At 41.2% G+C, this 17,265-nt stretch overlaps 1 protein-coding gene across 2 annotated transcripts in view; it reads right to left on the reverse strand.

The window, feature by feature from the left end:
• LOC121000731 (vasoactive intestinal polypeptide receptor-like) overlaps positions 1-17,265 on the reverse strand; it is a 203,976-nt gene that overhangs the window by 37,758 nt on the left and 148,953 nt on the right. Inside the window, exon 5 of one of the 2 annotated variants that reach the window (XM_040431350.1) lies at positions 10,945-11,042. In XM_040431350.1, coding sequence (XP_040287284.1) covers positions 10,945-11,042 — 98 coding nt within the window. Of the gene's footprint in view, positions 1-10,944; positions 11,046-17,265 lie in introns of both variants that reach the window. The other variant, XM_040431349.1, reaches the window with a different exon arrangement.

A 17,265-nucleotide genomic window follows, 5' to 3' on the forward strand; every position in this document is an offset into this window, starting at 1 on the left:
GCGGAAGTTGCCGGACGTCACTAAGTCCTTCCTGGTGGTGAGGGCACTGAAGGGTTGGCGGCGTTTGCAGTCGGTTGAGGACAGTCGCAGGCCGGTGTCGTTTTCCCTGCTCCTGCAGTTGGGTGAGCAGCTAGAAAAAGTTTGTGTTATCTTGTGGGAGTTGCGGTTGTTCAGGTTGGCTTTTTCACTGGCGTTCTTTGGGGCTTTGCGGTTGGGGGAACTGGTGAGTCCATCGGTTAGTAGGGGAGGGAGGTTGCTTTGGGATGACGTAGACCTTTTTGCAGATAGGGTGGAGTTCGTCATTAGGAGATCAAAAACGGATGTGAAAGGCAGGGGTCGCAGGGTTGTTTTATTTGAGGTCTTGGGTTGTTTGATGTGCCTGGTCCAGTGTATGCGGGAGTATGGGGCGGACTTCTGGTGCACGCGGATGGGTCTTTCCTTTCGCGCTTTCAGTTTACAGCGGTTTTTTAGAAAGTGCCTGGGTCAGTTGGGCAGAGAAGTGGAGGGGTACTCGAATCATTCGTTCAGAATTGGGACGGCGACGGAGGCAGCTCGGTGGGGTTTGGGGCAGGAGGTGATTAAGTGGATAGGGAGGTGGGAATCGGTCCGGTTTCGTTCATATATCCGTCCAGAAAGATTGTAGCACTGAGTGTGTTAATTTTGCATGTGGAATGTGTTTTGCTATTTTTTTTTGTTTCTGTCATTACAGGTTCTGAGCCGGCTTTAGTTTGGATCTTGGGCCATTCGTACGTTTTTTGGGGAGCCATCCGGGCAGCGGTTCGGCCGGATGGTCAACAGTTAGGGTTTGAACGGTCTACAGCTGTGGTAAGATGGCTGGGTCGTAGGGGAATGATGTGGGGTGGGGGCGTAATGGCAGAGGTGCACAGGTTTGTTAGATTAGATATGGTCCCGGATGTATTGGTCCTGCACGTAGGGGGCAATGATTTGGGGGCGCGGCCGCTAAGGGAGTTGGTGAAAGATATCAAGTTTGATCTCCTTAGGTTGTGGTCTCTGTTCCCGAGCCTTGTGACGGTGTGGTCGGACATAGTCCCCCGTAAGGTGTGGAGGGGTGCGCGTTCGGTGAAGGGAGTAAACAAGGCAAGGGTGAAGGTTAACCGGGCCATAGGCCGGTTCATGGCAAGGAATGGGGCAGTGGCAGTGAGGCATGTGGACCTGGAGCAGGATGTTGGGGGGTTTTGGCGAGCGGATGGGGTACATTTGAACGCTGTGGGTTTGGATATGTGCTGCGTATGTGGAGGGACGCCCGGGGCTTAAGGGGTCAAGCCCGTGCGTTTGTGGCAGTGGGAGGTCCTTGAAGTTGGTGAGATTCTAAAGGATGAGGATGGGAGGGCTCCACGGTTGGGGCTGGACTCCCATAGTTGGTGGTCGGTTGGGGATAATTTTGGGGGGTGGGCCGTCAGGGGTGCCTCCGAGCTGGCGTTTAACGGCTGGTGGCAAGGCGGCTCAACCTGGTAATAAACTTCTGTTGTTTGGGGCTTCCAGGACCTCCCCCATTGGGATTCAGGAATATGTTACAGTTTGGGATTAAAAGGTTATTTATTATATGTATTTATGTAATAAAATGGCTGCTGTGGCCAATTTAATCCAAGCCAGGTGTCAGTGTTTTATTGGGAGTTGGCTGAGCCTGGGGTAAGGGCTGGGCCGGGGTGGGGTGGGGAGTGGCTTCGGATGGTGTAGTGGGTAAAAAGGGGAGCGAGCGGGGTATAACCAATACCCCCATCATGGATTCCTGATGACATCCCCAAGAAAAGCAACTATTTATAGCAGAGGATAATACAATGCGGTACAGAAATATACACTACATATTCAGTGTATCCAGGAATAGTTTGCATCCAGACATTGCACTTGTTAGTGGCGTAGTGTGGGCTCCCAGTGCCCGGGACAAGCCGAGTGTTGTGTCCCCCTAAACTGCGACATGTCCAGATCACTGGGTGCACCGGTGGAATCGGCATTGAGCACTATGCACCAAGCAAAAGAGAGGGCAGAAGGGGTAATAAACTGTTTCTGTATTTTCCTCGAAGACCCACTTGCTCCTGCCAGACTGTAGGAGCCTTTCTCCGGATTAAAGCCTTGCACATGAACAGCAATTGGTTGCTGTAGAGTTAATATGGGAAATTATATTAGTATGAGAGCCTTAATGGAGTCAACCCAGCAGGACCATAGGGATTTTACTAATAATACTCCCCTGACAACTCCTCCCACACTGGCTGCAGTATTGTCCCCAGACAACTCTTCCCACACTGGCAGCAGCATTGTCCCCTGAACACCCATTGACCCTGGGAGCAGTATTCTCCCATGACCATCCATCTTCCTGGCCACAGTATTGTCCCAGAATCACCCATCCCCTGGCAGCAGTATCTTCTCCATATGTCTAACCACTTTTTGAGACTTGCAGGACAGGAGCTAAGAGGCTGGAGTTAGAGGGAGGGCAGAAGCTAGGATGAAATGACCATGTCGCCGATAGTCACGAGGCTCCAGGCTACAAAGGTAAAGTGTGTAAGCGCTTCCTCAAGCCTGAATGCTGCTCTGTGGGTTAGAGTTAGGCTTTCTATTTGTACAGGGAGAGGGCCTCCTTTTACCCACTGAATTCTAGTCTCAACCTTGAAGGGATAGGGATGAGAAGCATAAATCCCAAACTGACCGTGCGCTTAACCCTAAACACCATCATTATGGGTAGGTAGTTAGTTATTATTATTTTTAAAACAAATCCTTAGAAACCGTCCTAGATAATCAGATGACAGGGTCGGTATGAATGCTGTGATTCTTCCGGGGACATAGAACTACATAGCCCTTAAGTAGATGCCCTAAAAAATTGGTTGGGATAGGGGCTAAGCCGTCCCTACCTAGCAAAAATACGGAGCACCCGCCCCGATAGGGACGACCCCGTCTGGAACCTTTCCCTTGTCGGGGCCTAGTCCCTAAGCATATCCCTCTCTCTCATGTCCCAACGTGACATGTTTCGTCCCTTCCCGGGACTCATCGGGGATAGGTATACAAATGGAGGGTAAACTGAAAAACAAATAAAATAAAATAGAACCAAAAAAAAACCCTACTGTCCCAATATAAACTATTTGAAACTCAAGGTTTGAAGATCAGAGGCGTCCGAATGAATAGACCATTCCTCAGGTAACAGGCATGAAGAGCGACAGTGGTGGCTGTCTGTATGGGCTGGGGGAAGTGTCACCCTCGGCCCGCGTCTCACCGCCGTCTATCAAGGAGGGGAGCACGGAGATATGCTTCAACCATCCCTATTTAAATACCCCGCCTAGTGCGCTCATACCGTGGCTCCTTCCTACCTGCGCGCGCCGGCTGGAAGGCAAATCAAGCCGGCGTGCCAGGAAGCAAGTGCTGCGGGAGTACACGTGATCGGGAGGAGTCGTCACGTGGCAATGGGGCATGTCCGGGAGGCGGAGGCGCAGCGTGACCAGCTGCCTAGCATCAAAATCACGTGCGCATCCGCACTTACAACAGCCACAAGAACAAAAAATGACCTAGGGTGTTCCTGGGGCGGGTAAGGAGCAGTGCCCACCCAATACAGCCACAGGGAACACACCAGAAAACGTAACTCGGCAGAAGCTCCCGAGTGAAATAGCAGAAACAAAGAAGGAATGGAGCTCATAATACCAAAAAATATATAAATTTTATTAAAGCATGATAAAATGACAGAAATAGAGAAAAATTGACCTGTCACTTACCATTAGGAGGAGCTCCCGGCCGGACGCAGAGATCGCAGCTCGCAGGTAAGTATAATGGTTCTACAAATTGCTAAGTAACCATGGCAACCGGGACTGCAGTAGCATCCTGGTTGCCATGGTTACCGATCGGAGCCCCAGCGATTAAACTGGGACTCCGATCGGTACACTCCGCTGCCACCAATGATAGGGGGGAGATGTTAATTAGGAGGGGGAGGGAGGGGAGAAGGCCCACTGGCCACCAACGAGTTAACTACAGGGGAGGGAGGGGGGGCCCACTGGCCACCAACGAGTTAACTACAGGGGAGGGAGGGGGGCCGGCCGCACTGGCCACCAATGAGTTAACTACAGGGGAGGGGGGGCCCACTGGCCACCAATGAGTTAACTACAGGGGAGGGGGGGGCCGGCCGCACTGGCCACCAATGAGTTAACTACAGGGGAGGGGGGGGGGCGGCCGCACTGGCCACCAATGAGTTAACTACAGGGGAGGGAGGGGGGGGGGCCGGCCACACTGGCCACCAATGTGTTAACTACAGGGGGGGGGCTGCCCCCTGCTGCCTGGCAGCAGGGGGCAGTCATGTACACAGTTCTTTTAGTATATTCTAACCTGAAGCGTCCCCATCACCATGGGAACGCCTCTGTGTTAGAATATACTGTCGGATTGGAGTTTCACGATGTAACTCAAATCCGACAGTATATTCTAACATAGAGGCGTTCCCATGGTGATGGGGAAGCTTGAAGTTAAAATATACCATCGGATTGGAGAAAACTCTGATCCGATGGTATATTAACTCCTGACTTTACATTGAAAGTCAATGGGGACGGATCCATTTGAAATTGCACCATATTGTGTCAACGTCAAACGGATCCGTCCCCATTGACTTGCATTGTAATTCAGGACGGATCCGTTTGGCTCCGCACGGCCAGGCGGACACCAAAACGACTTTTTTTTCATGTCCGTGGATCCTCCAAAAATCAAGGAAGACCCACGGACGAAAAAACGGTCACGGATCACGGGAAAACGGAACCCCGTTTTGCGGACCGCAAAAAAATACGGTCGTGTGCATGAGTCCTAATAGTGAACCAAAACAGGCCCTTTATTTTAAAATAAAACCCTTTATTATCGCAACAAATGGGATGTAGATATTACCCTGCTTCAGCATGTCACGTGGCTCTGTGACGCCACAAGGTCCTTATGGCGCATGGAGTTTACAGACAACCTTTCTTCTTCATACTATCAGGGGTGAAGGACCTTTGACGATGTTCTCAGAGGTCCTGCGCCTGAAGCCTTCTAACCTCAGAACTACACCTCTGACGGAGCAGTTCCATTAGTCTTAGAAGGTTCAGCACCTGTGGTGACATCATCACATGTCCTTTAGCTGTCTTTCTAAGCCTCTGAACGGCACGAGTGATGCAAAATAATGCAGAGTTCACATCATCAGTGCAGTTATTTTTCAGCAGTCTGGACCTAGGTATTATATACCAGCTGTACATATATAATTATATACAGGAGATACCCAGGTTATACCAGCTGTACATATATAATTATATACAGGAGATACCCAGGTTATACCAGCATGGTCCATATCACTATATACAAGAAGACGTATAACTTATACCAGCTGTACATATATAATTATATACAGGAGATGCCCAGGTTATACCAGCATGGTCCATATCGCTATATACAAGAAGATGTATAACTTATACCAGCTGTACATATATAATTATATACAGGAGATGCCCAGGTTATACCAGCATGGTCCATATCACTATATACAAGAAGATGTATAACTTATACCAGCTGTACATATATAATTATATACAGGAGATACCCAGGTTATATCAGCATGCTCCATATCACTATATACAAGAAGATGTATAACTTATACCGGCTGTACATATATAATTATATACAGGAGATACCCAGGTTATACCAGCATGGTCCATATCGCTATATACAAGAAGATGTATAACTTATACCAGCTGTACATATATAATTATATACAGGAGATGCCCAGGTTATACCAGCATGGTCCATGTCACTATATACAGGGAGATGTATAACTGATACCAGCTGGACATATATAATTATATACAGGAGATACCCGGGTTATACCAGCATGGTCCATATCACTATATACAAGAAGATGTATAACTTATACCAGCTGTACATATATAATTATATACAGGAGATGTATAACTTATACCAGCTGTACATATATAATTATATACATTAGATACCCAGGTTATACCAGCGTGGTCCATATCACTATATACAGGGAGATGTGCAGCGTATACCAGTACACAGTCTGGATACAATGCTGCGTTACATTGTATCAGATCAGAAAGTATAATAATACAAACCAGTTCTATTCTTCTATTGTTGCTCATTGGCTCGAATCAATGGTTCCTGGTGGTGGAACATCATCCGTGACTACAGGGAAATTACATGGAGGATCAGTTCTGCTCTCAGAGTCATGAATAGCTAAGAGAGTGCAGGCAAATGTGACAACACGTCCGTGACCTGCACACGTCTGTGACTGCATGGGTGCGCCGGTTAGCAACACGGAAAGGGTTCCAGCCGTCCTCCCATGTGACACTGAGGAATATTTGGAAAAATATCTTTGTAAAGATAGAAAGTAAGTGTGCAATGCACATGTGATACTGTCTTCTGAGAGGTGTATCTAAATAATGCCACCCTGTCGTGACTGAAAAATACTGCCATAGATGTATTATAGTAACTAAACAATACCATAAAATACCATTATTGAATAATGTCACCGACAGTTACTAAATAATACCGCCATATAGTCTGTGGATCATAGCAGCCTACAGTAACTGAATAATACCAGCATACATTAAATGAATTATGTCACCATACAGTAACAAAAAAAATACTATACTGTGACAAAATCCCTGTATTGTGTACAAAAGATACCAACATGAAGTGACCAAATAATTCCGTCATATATGTCAGTGGATTACACCACCATGCAGTAACTAAATATTAACATTATATAGTAGCTAAATAATACTGTCATACAGTCCCTGAATAATAGCACCCTACAGAAACTGGAAAATACCATTATCTAGTAGCTAAATAATGACACCGTACGGTAACTGAATAACGGCGTCATATAGTAAGTTATTAATACTGCCATACAGTAATAATACTATCTCATAGAAACTGAGCAATACCATTATATACATTAGTAACTAAATACAGGAAGTGCAGAATTATTAGGCAAGTTGTATTTTTGAGGATTAATTTTATTATTGAACAACAACCATGTTCTCAATGAACCCAAAAAACTCATTAATATCAAAGCTGAATATTTTTGGAAGTAGTTTTTAGTTTGTTTTTAGTTTTAGCTATTTTAGGGGGATATCTGTGTGTGCAGGTGACTATTACTGTGCATAATTATTAGGCAACTTAACAAAAAACAAATATATACCCATTTCAATTATTTATTTTTACCAGTGAAACCAATATAACATCTCAACATTCACAAATATACATTTCTGACATTCAAAAACAAAACAAAAACAAATCAGTGACCAATATAGCCACCTTTCTTTGCAAGGACACTCAAAAGCCTGCCATCCATGGATTCTGTCAGTGTTTTGATCTGTTCACCATCAACATTGCGTGCAGCAGCAACCACAGCCTCCCAGACACTGTTCAGAGAGGTGTACTGTTTTCCCTCCTTGTAAATCTCACATTTGATGATGGACCACAGGTTCTCAATGGGGTTCAGATCAGGTGAACAAGGAGGCCATGTCATTAGATTTTCTTCTTTTATACCCTTTCTTGCCAGCCACGCTGTGGAGTACTTGGACGCGTGTGATGGAGCATTGTCCTGCATGAAAATCATGTTTTTCTTGAAGGATGCAGACTTCTTCCTGTATCACTGCTTGAAGAAGGTGTCTTCCAGAAACTGGCAGTAGGACTGGGAGTTGAGCTTGACTCCATCCTCAACCCGAAAAGGCCCCACAAGCTCATCTTTGATGATACCAGCCCAAACCAGTACTCCACCTCCACCTTGCTGGCGTCTGAGTCGGACTGGAGCTCTCTGCCCTTTACCAATCCAGCCACGGGCCCATCCATCTGGCCCATCAAGACTCACTCTCATTTCATCAGTCCATAAAACCTTAGAAAAATCAGTCTTGAGATATTTCTTGGCCCAGTCTTGACGTTTCAGCTTGTGTGTCTTGTTCAGTGGTGGTCGTCTTTCAGCCTTTCTTACCTTGGCCATGTCTCTGAGTATTGCACACCTTGTGCTTTTGGGCACTCCAGTGATGTTGCAGCTCTGAAATATGGCCAAACTGGTGGCAAGTGGCATCTTGGCAGCTGCACGCTTGACTTTTCTCAGTTCATGGGCAGTTATTTTGCGCCTTGGTTTTTCCACACGCTTCTTGCGACCCTGTTGACTATTTTGAATGAAACGCTTGATTGTTCGATGATCACGCTTCAGAAGCTTTGCGATTTTAAGAGTGCTGCATCCCTCTGCAAGATATCCCACTATTTTTGACTTTTCTGAGCCTGTCAAGTCCTTCTTTTGACCCATTTTGCCAAAGGAAAGGAAGTTGCCTAATAATTATGCACACCTGATATAGGGTGTTGATGTCATTAGACCACACCCCTTCTCATTACAGAGATGCACATCACCTAATATGCTTAATTGGTAGTAGGCTTTCGAGCCTATACAGCTTGGAGTAAGACAACATGCATAAAGAGGATGATGTGGTCAAAATACTCATTTGCCTAATAATTCTGTACAGGGTGTACTACCACCATACAGTAACTGAATAAAACCACCATACAGTAGCTAGTACCGCCATACAGTAGCTAGTGCCGCCATACAGTAGCTAGTGCCGCCATACAGTAGCTAGTGCCGCCATACAGTAGCTAGTGCCGCCATACAGTAGCTAGTGCCACCATACAGTAGCTAGTACCTCTATACAGTAGCTAGTGCCGCCATACAGTAGCTAGTGCCGCCATACAGTAGCTAGTGCCGCCATACAGTAGCTAGTACCGCCATACAGTAGCTAGTGCCGCCATACAGTAGCTAGTGCCGCCATACAGTAGCTAGTACTGCCATACAGTAGCTAGTACCGCCATACAGTAGCTAGTGCCACCATACAGTAGCTAGTGCCGCCATACAGTAGCTATTGCCACCATACAGTAGCTAGTACCGCCATACAGTAGCTAGTACCGCCATACAGTAGCTAGTGCCGCCATACATTAGCTTGCACCGCCATACAGTAGCTAGTGCCACCATACAGTAGCTAGTGCCGCCATACAGTAGCTAGTACCGCCATACAGTAGCTAGTGCCGCCATACAGTAGCTAGTACCGCCATACAGTAGCTAGTACCGCCATACAGTAGCTAGTGCCGCCGTACAGCAGCTAGTACCGCCATACAGTAGCTAGTACCGCCATACAGTAGCTAGTACCGCCATACAGTAGCTAGTGCCACCATACTTCCTGAGTCTGGTTTGGCGACAGAGGCAGTTTAATGAGCCCCGTTCATCCTTTGTGACCGCTATGTCTATAAATGGCGCGGTGTACTCTTGCAGTATTGTCGCTGTTTATAATCTCCCACGTCTCGCAGATTTCATTACAGACTGAACTTTATCGCTCTAAGGGGGGGAAAAGGGAAGTTTGCATTTTGGGTCAAGCATAAATCTTGTTTCGGTGCCGCGGTAAAGATGGCGGATTGTGCGCGCTGACCTTTTGTTCTGGGAAGTTAATTAAACTGTTACAATGTATCAGTGACACGCGGCTCGTTATTTGTGGACAATTTAATGTCGGCAGAAATAGAAACATCACTTCCCTCCAGTCCGGATCCGTCACGTCGTGTGGATACAAGTGGGGAGCAAATCATACAAAGCCATTCTGGGTCACCTCTATTATGGCGCCTGCTTCTTCTATCTATGGTGTCAGTCTCCACTGTTATTTTTTTGCATTCTATTTATAAGTTAGAAAGATCAGACTGAACAGGACTAAGGCTCCCCCACATAAAAGTCCCTAATGACCGGCAGCCATCACAGCGCCTGCAGCTGCTGCTACCCAGCTTTCCAATGACTCTGTGCGGCACATAAAGTACTTTGGAAGTGCTATGTAAAGTTGGAGTCTGTGGGAAGCTCACCTTTAATGGAAATCCACTAAGTTATCTATCTGACAACACCTATTCGTCCTCTACTTTGTGTGGTGTCAGTCTCCACTGTTTCCTTAGCATTTTATTCCCAAAGCAGGACATGTATTCTGAACAGAACTATATAATTCTGTCAAATAGGAGAGTTTTACACTGCCCTAAATTATGGGAGAAGAGCTTGAAACAAAATGTATGAGACCTGAGCTACGCTATACAGTACTAAATAATACCGCCATGCAATGACTAATTAATACCGACATACATACTGTACAGCAACTAAATAATACAGCCATACAGTAACTGAATACCACCATACAGTGACTAAATGCCACCATAGAGTGAGTAAATAATACCACCAAATAGTGACAAAGTACCACCATACAGTGACTAAATAATACCACTATAAAGTAAATAATACCACTATACAGTGACTAAATAAATACTGTCATACAGGGACTAAATACCACCATACCGTGAGTAAATAATACTACTATACGGTGACTAAATAATACTACTATACAATGACTAAATAATACTACTATACAATGACTAAATAATACTACTATACAATGACTAAATAATACCACTATACAATGACTAAATACTACTACTATACAATGACTAAATAATACCACTATATGGTGACTGACTAATACTACTATACAATGACTAAATAATACCACCATACAGTGACTAAATAATACTACTATACAATGACTAAATAATACCACTATATGGTGACTAAATAATACTGACTAAATAATACTACTATACAATGACTAAATAATACCACTATACAATGACTAAATAATACCACTATACAATGACTAAATAATACTACTATACAGTGATTAAACAATATCGTCATAAAGTGGGTAAATAATAAAAACAAAACATAAACTGCCGCACGTTCCCAGTACAGAACTGCCTGGTAATCCGGAATCGGTCTTCTTAGTGGATCTCTTCCTTCAGAAGTAACTTTTCTAGACTTGGTAATGTCTCTTTAAAATCCCGAATGATTGGTAATCCGTCACCTGTTAAACCTGGATCTAAGAAATGTTGACTTCTTACCTGAAGAGGCAGAGGATGATCATGGCGGCGGTCAGCGAGATGAGGGAGACGCTGTGTCCAATGGTGTATCCAGTCTGAACTATGGCGTAGAAAGCCTTCTGCTGGGAGACAAGATGAACAGTTACTTGCATCCAGAAGTAAACTGGGTGAATACTTCACAACCACATTTTTGAATATTGCCTATGGTTTTGGGTCCGCAGCTCCTGTGCAAACCAATGTGTTTCCATGGTAACAGACGACAAACAAACCCCGTGCAGTCTGATCCTGCAGTCATGTGTTACTTTCCTCCCTTTGAGGTGTACACAAAGCAAGACATTTTAATCAGATGCAAATTTCTACTGTGAATGGGCCTAACGGAGGAGACAGGCCATGTCACAAACCAAATCATTTGAGCAGCACAGAGTATTTCAGGAAATAGTGTGTAACGAACATGTGGGAGGCAATGACGATTGTACTTCACAGGATCTATATGTCATAGGAGCAGAGTCATGGTGTAAGTTAGAGAATAAATAGGCGTTCCATTTTCAAGAGCTCTGCTTGCTGTCAGTGAATGGGAACACTCTTTTTGTTTGCACTCACTCGTCCAAAAAATAAATAAGAGTGTTTGGGACAACAGCATCAAGCCTAGACAATCCTCTGCGAGCTACACCCCCCAGCAGCGCTCATTTCACTCCTGTCCGGTTTGCCAAAAAATGAGTGTCGGGGTCTGGTAAAACAGGCGCTGAGGCTATGAGTTTACACAGGATTGTCTGCCAGCAATAAAACTGTAACAAACCTTCAGCTGTGACAAGTATAAGACATATCAGGATGGGTTTTCAAACTCAGTGTACATAATAACATTTTATTTCACTTACAGCAAGCAGAGATCTTGAAAATCAATGAGAAATTAAAATAAAAAGTATCTTTGAAAGTTATTGTTATAACTTCAGAAACCCTTTAAGGAAACAAAGTAACAGCACGAGGCAGAAAGGGAAGAGGCTTCATACAATGTGCAGGGAGGAGATTCAGGGAATGTTCTGCATGTCAGCGGCTGCGCAGGGGTTCTCAGCTGACACATGGTTACTCTGGGCTCCGCACCAGATGTCTGCTGTGCTACAGACTGCGTGTGACAGTGTGTCAGCGGCGAAGGAATGCAGCAGGTGGATGGAAGGTTTTATCACCCAGATAAGAAGAAACAAAAATGCAATAAAAACGACTCATTAAAATGTAAGGTAATGTCCAGTCGTGTAATTAACGAGGAGTCCGCAAACAGATGGCGCCATATAATAACTACCGTATTATAATACTGATAAGAGGCTGTAAAATAGCAGAACTGTGAGATTAAAAATAATAATACAAACCCAGGCAGCTTAGTGTTATGTAATCAGCAAGATCCTCACAATCTATAAACTTTATGGTCACTTGTTCCCACAGAACTCTATGTAAATTCACATAGTTATATTCCTGTACATAGGAGCAGTATTATAGTAGTTATATTCTTGTACATAGGAGCAGTATTATAGTAGTTATATTCCTGTACATAGGAGCAGTATTATAGTAGTTATATTCCTGTACATAGGAGCAGTATTATAGTAGTTATATTCCTGTACATAGGAGCAGTATTATAGTAGTTATATTCTTGTACATAGGATCAGTATTATAGTAGTTATATTCTTATACACAGGAGCAGTATTATAGTAGTTATATTCTTGTACATAGGAGGCAGTATTATAGTAGTTATATTCTTGTACATAGGAGGCAGTATTATAGTAGTTATATTCTTGTACATAGGAGCAGTATTATAGTAGTTATATTCTTGTACATAGGAGCAGTATTATAGTAGTTATATTCCTGTACATAGGAGCAGTATTATAGTAGTTATATTCCTGTACATAGGAGCAGTATTATAGTAGTTATATTCCTGTACATAGGAGCAGTATTATAGTAGTTATATTCTTGTACATAGGATCAGTATTATAGTAGTTATATTCTTATACACAGGAGCAGTATTATAGTAGTTATATTCTTGTACATAGGAGGCAGTATTATAGTAGTTATATTCTTGTACATAGGAGGCAGTATTATAGTAGTTATATTCTTGTACATAGGAGCAGTATTATAGTAGTTATATTCTTGTACATAGGATCAGTATTATAGTAGTTATATTCTTATACACAGGAGCAGTATTATAGTAGTTATATTCTTGTACATAGGAGGCAGTATTATAGTAGTTATATTCTTGTACATAGGAGGCAGTATTATAGTAGTTATATTCTTGTACATAGGAGCAGTACTATAGTAGTTATATTCTTGTACATAGGAGCAGTATTATAGTAGTTATATTCTTGTACATAGGAGCAGTATTATAGTAGTTATATTCTTGTACATAGGAGCAGTATTATAGTAGTTATATTCTTGTACATAGGAGCAGTATTATAGTAGCTATATTCTTGTACATAGGAGACAGTATTATAGTAGTTATATTCTTGTACATAGGAGCAGTATTATAGTAGTTATATTCTTGTACATAGGAGCAGTATTATAGTAGATATATTCTTGTACATAGGAGCAGTATTATAGTAATTATATTATTGTACATAGGAGCAGTATTATAGTAGATATATTCTTGTACATAGGAGCAGTATTATAGTAATTATATTCCTGTACATAGGAGCAGTATTATAGTAGTTATATTCTTGTACATAGGAGAAGTATTATAGTAGTTATATTCTTGTACATAGGAGACAGTATTATAGTAGTTATATTCTTGTACATAGGAGCAGTATTATAGTAGTTATATTCTTGTACATAGGAGCAGTATTATAGTAGATATATTCTTGTACATAGGAGCAGTATTATAGTAATTATATTCTTGTACATAGGAGCAGTATTATAGTAGATATATTCTTGTACATAGGAGCAGTATTATAGTAATTATATTCCTGTAAATAGGAGCAGTATTATAGTAGTTATATTCTTGTACATAGGAGAAGTATTATAGTAGTTATATTCTTGTACATAGGAGCAGTATTATAGTAGTTATATTCTTGTACATAGCAGTCAGTATTATAGTAGTTATATTCTTGTACATAGGAGCAGTATTATAGTAGTTATACTCTTGTACATAGGAACAGTATTATAGTAGTTATATTCTTGTACATAGGAGCAGTATTATAGTAGTTATATTCTTGTACATAGGAGCAGTATTATAGTAGTTATATTCCTGTACATAGCAGTCAGTATTATAGTAGTTATATTCTTGTACATAGGAGCAGTATTATAGTAGTTATACTCTTGTACATAGGAACAGTATTATAGTAGTTATATTCTTATACATAGGAGCAGTATTATAGTAGATATATTCTTGTACATAGGAGGCAGTATTATAGTAGTTATATTCTTATGCATAGGAGCAGTATTATAGTAGTTATATTATTGTACATAGGAGCAGTATTATAGTAGTTATATTCCTGTACATAGGAGCAGTATTATAGTAGTAATATTCTTGTACATAGGAACAGTATTATAGTAGTTATGTTCTTGTACATAGGAGCAGTATTATATTAGTTATATTCTTGTACATAGGAGCAGTATTATAGTAGTTATATTCTTGTATATAGGAGCAGTATTATAGTAGTTATATTCCTGTACATAGGAGCAGTATTATAGTAGTTATATTCTTGTACATAGGAGGCAGTATTATAGTAGTTATATTCTTGTACATAGGAGGCAGTATTATAGTAGTTATATTCTTGTACATAGGAGGCAGTATTATAGTAGTTATGTTCTTGTATATAGGAGGCAGTATTATAGTAGTTATATTCTTGTACATAGGGGCAGTATAATAGTAATTATATTCTTGTACATAGGAGCTGTATTACAGTAGTTATATTCTTGTACATAGGAGCAGTATTATAGTAGTTATATTCTTGTACATAGGAGCAGAATTATAGTAGTTATATTCTTATGCATAGGAGCAGTATTATAGTAGTTATATTCTTGTACATAGGAGCAGTATTATAGTAGTTATATTCCTGTACATAGGAGCAGTATTATAGTAGTAATATTCTTGTACATAGGAACAGTATTATAGTAGTTATGTTCTTGTACATAGGAGCAGTATTATAGTAGTTATATTCTTGTACATAGGAGCAGTATTATAGTAGTTATATTCTTGTATATAGGAGCAGTATTATAGTAGTTATATTCCTGTACATAGGAGCAGTATTATAGTAGTTATATTATTGTACATAGGAGCAGTATTATAGTAGTTATATTCTTGTACATAGGAGGCAGTATTATAGTAGTTATATTCTTGTACATAGGAGGCAGTATTATAGTAGTTATATTCTTGTACATAGGAGGCAGTATTATAGTAGTTATGTTCTTGTATATAGGAGGCAGTATTATAGTAGTTATATTCTTGTACATAGGAGGCAGTATTATAGTAGATATATTCTTGTACATAGGGGCAGTATAATAGTAATTATATTCTTGTACATAGGAGCTGTATTACAGTAGTTATATTCTTGGACATAGGAGCAGTATTATAGTAGTTATATTCTTGTACATAGGAGCAGTATTATAGTAGTTATATTCTTGCACATAGGAGCAGTATTATAGTAGTTATATTCTTGTACATAGGAGGCAGTATTATAGTAGTTATATTGTTGTACATAGGAGCAGTATTATAGTAGTTATATTCTTGTACATAGGAGGCAGTATTATAGTAGTTATATTCTTATACATAGGAGCAGTATTATAGTAGTTATATTCTTGTACATATGAGCAGTATTATAGTAGTTATATTCTTGTACATAGGAGCAGTATTATAGTAATTATATTCTTATACATAGGAGCAGTATTATAGTAGTTATATTCTTGTACATAGGAGGCAGTATTATAGTAGTTATATTCTTGTACATAGGAGCAGTATTATAGTAGTTATATTCCTGTACATAGGAGCAGTATTATAGTAGTTATATTCTTGTACATAGGTGCAGTATTATAGCAGTTATATTCTTGTACATAGGAGCAGTATTATAGTAGTTATATTCTTGTACATAGGAGCAGTATTATAGTAGTTATATTCTTGTACATAGGAGGCAGTATTATAGTAGTTATATTCTTGTACATAGGAGCAGTATTATAGTAGTTCTATTCTTGTACATAGGAGCAGTATTATAGTAGTTATATTCTTATACATAGGAGCAGTATTATAGTAGTTATATCCTTGTACATAGGAGGCAGTATTATAGTAGTTATATTCTTATACATAGGAGCAGTATTATAGTAGTAATATTTTTGTACATTGGAGGCAGTATTATAGTAGTTTGATTCTTGTATATAGGGGTCAGTAAGTATTATGATAATATTATTGCCCATATGAGGATACAAAGTATATTCTTTGCAGTTTATGCTCCAGCTATCATCTTGTGGCTGCTGGATTTATAATATGTTTATTATGTCATAAGGTTTTAGGTTTTTCAGTTGCTGTTAATGTCATCTGTTCCTTCCGGGTATTTGGATAACCTTTGACTCCCTCCTATTGTATTTCATTCCATCTTGTCATCGCCATAAACTAATATTTCTATCGAAAAACCTTCTCTTTTTGGTGGAATGCCCCTTTATTTGTGGGCTCACGGTTTCTCTTTACCTACCTGAATACATTTGTGTACGTTACATTTTTTCTATTGCACTTTGAACGACATCTTCCCATTGAGATTGCTTTCATCAGATTTATGCCGTCTTTCACTCACTCGCTGATTCATCCCAAGCCCATCAATATCAGACAGAAGATGACATTGGAAGTCCCGCTGGAGTTCGCTGACATTATGTGAGACACTTGACTAATGCCTCTTGATACTGCCTTTAATTTAAATGTTTGTATTGCCGAGGAGGATGACCTACGTGAGACAGCCGACCGCCATCACTTCTGCTTTATAACAGAATCAAGGGCTTCCTTGAGACGTCAGCACAATATTATAAGAGGGAACATCGCCTTCCCACCATATGAGAGGGCACATGGAGTGGTTCTCTTCTGTTTGAGGCCGTTATCTCTCTTTTTTATAACAAGAAGGGTGGGCTCAAAATTTAAAACAGAGTTTGTCAGCAGTTTTGATCCATGCTAAACTGCTGACAGCACTCGTTAGAGGCTGGAAACAGCAGGACAAACATACCTTTTGTAGATCTTTTTTCTCCAGGAGTAGTGAGAGTATGAACTTTAATTCTGCCGATTCTGCTCCTGCGAGTGCCCAGGAGGCGGAGCTTGACTGTGAAGTGCTCTCTGTATTAAGCTGCTCAAAAGCCCCTCCCCCTCTTAATTGAGTGACAGCTGAAGCA

The sequence above is a fragment of the Bufo bufo genome, chromosome 5 (genome assembly GCF_905171765.1).
Source record: "Bufo bufo chromosome 5, aBufBuf1.1, whole genome shotgun sequence".
Taxonomy (NCBI): Eukaryota; Metazoa; Chordata; class Amphibia; order Anura; family Bufonidae; genus Bufo; species Bufo bufo.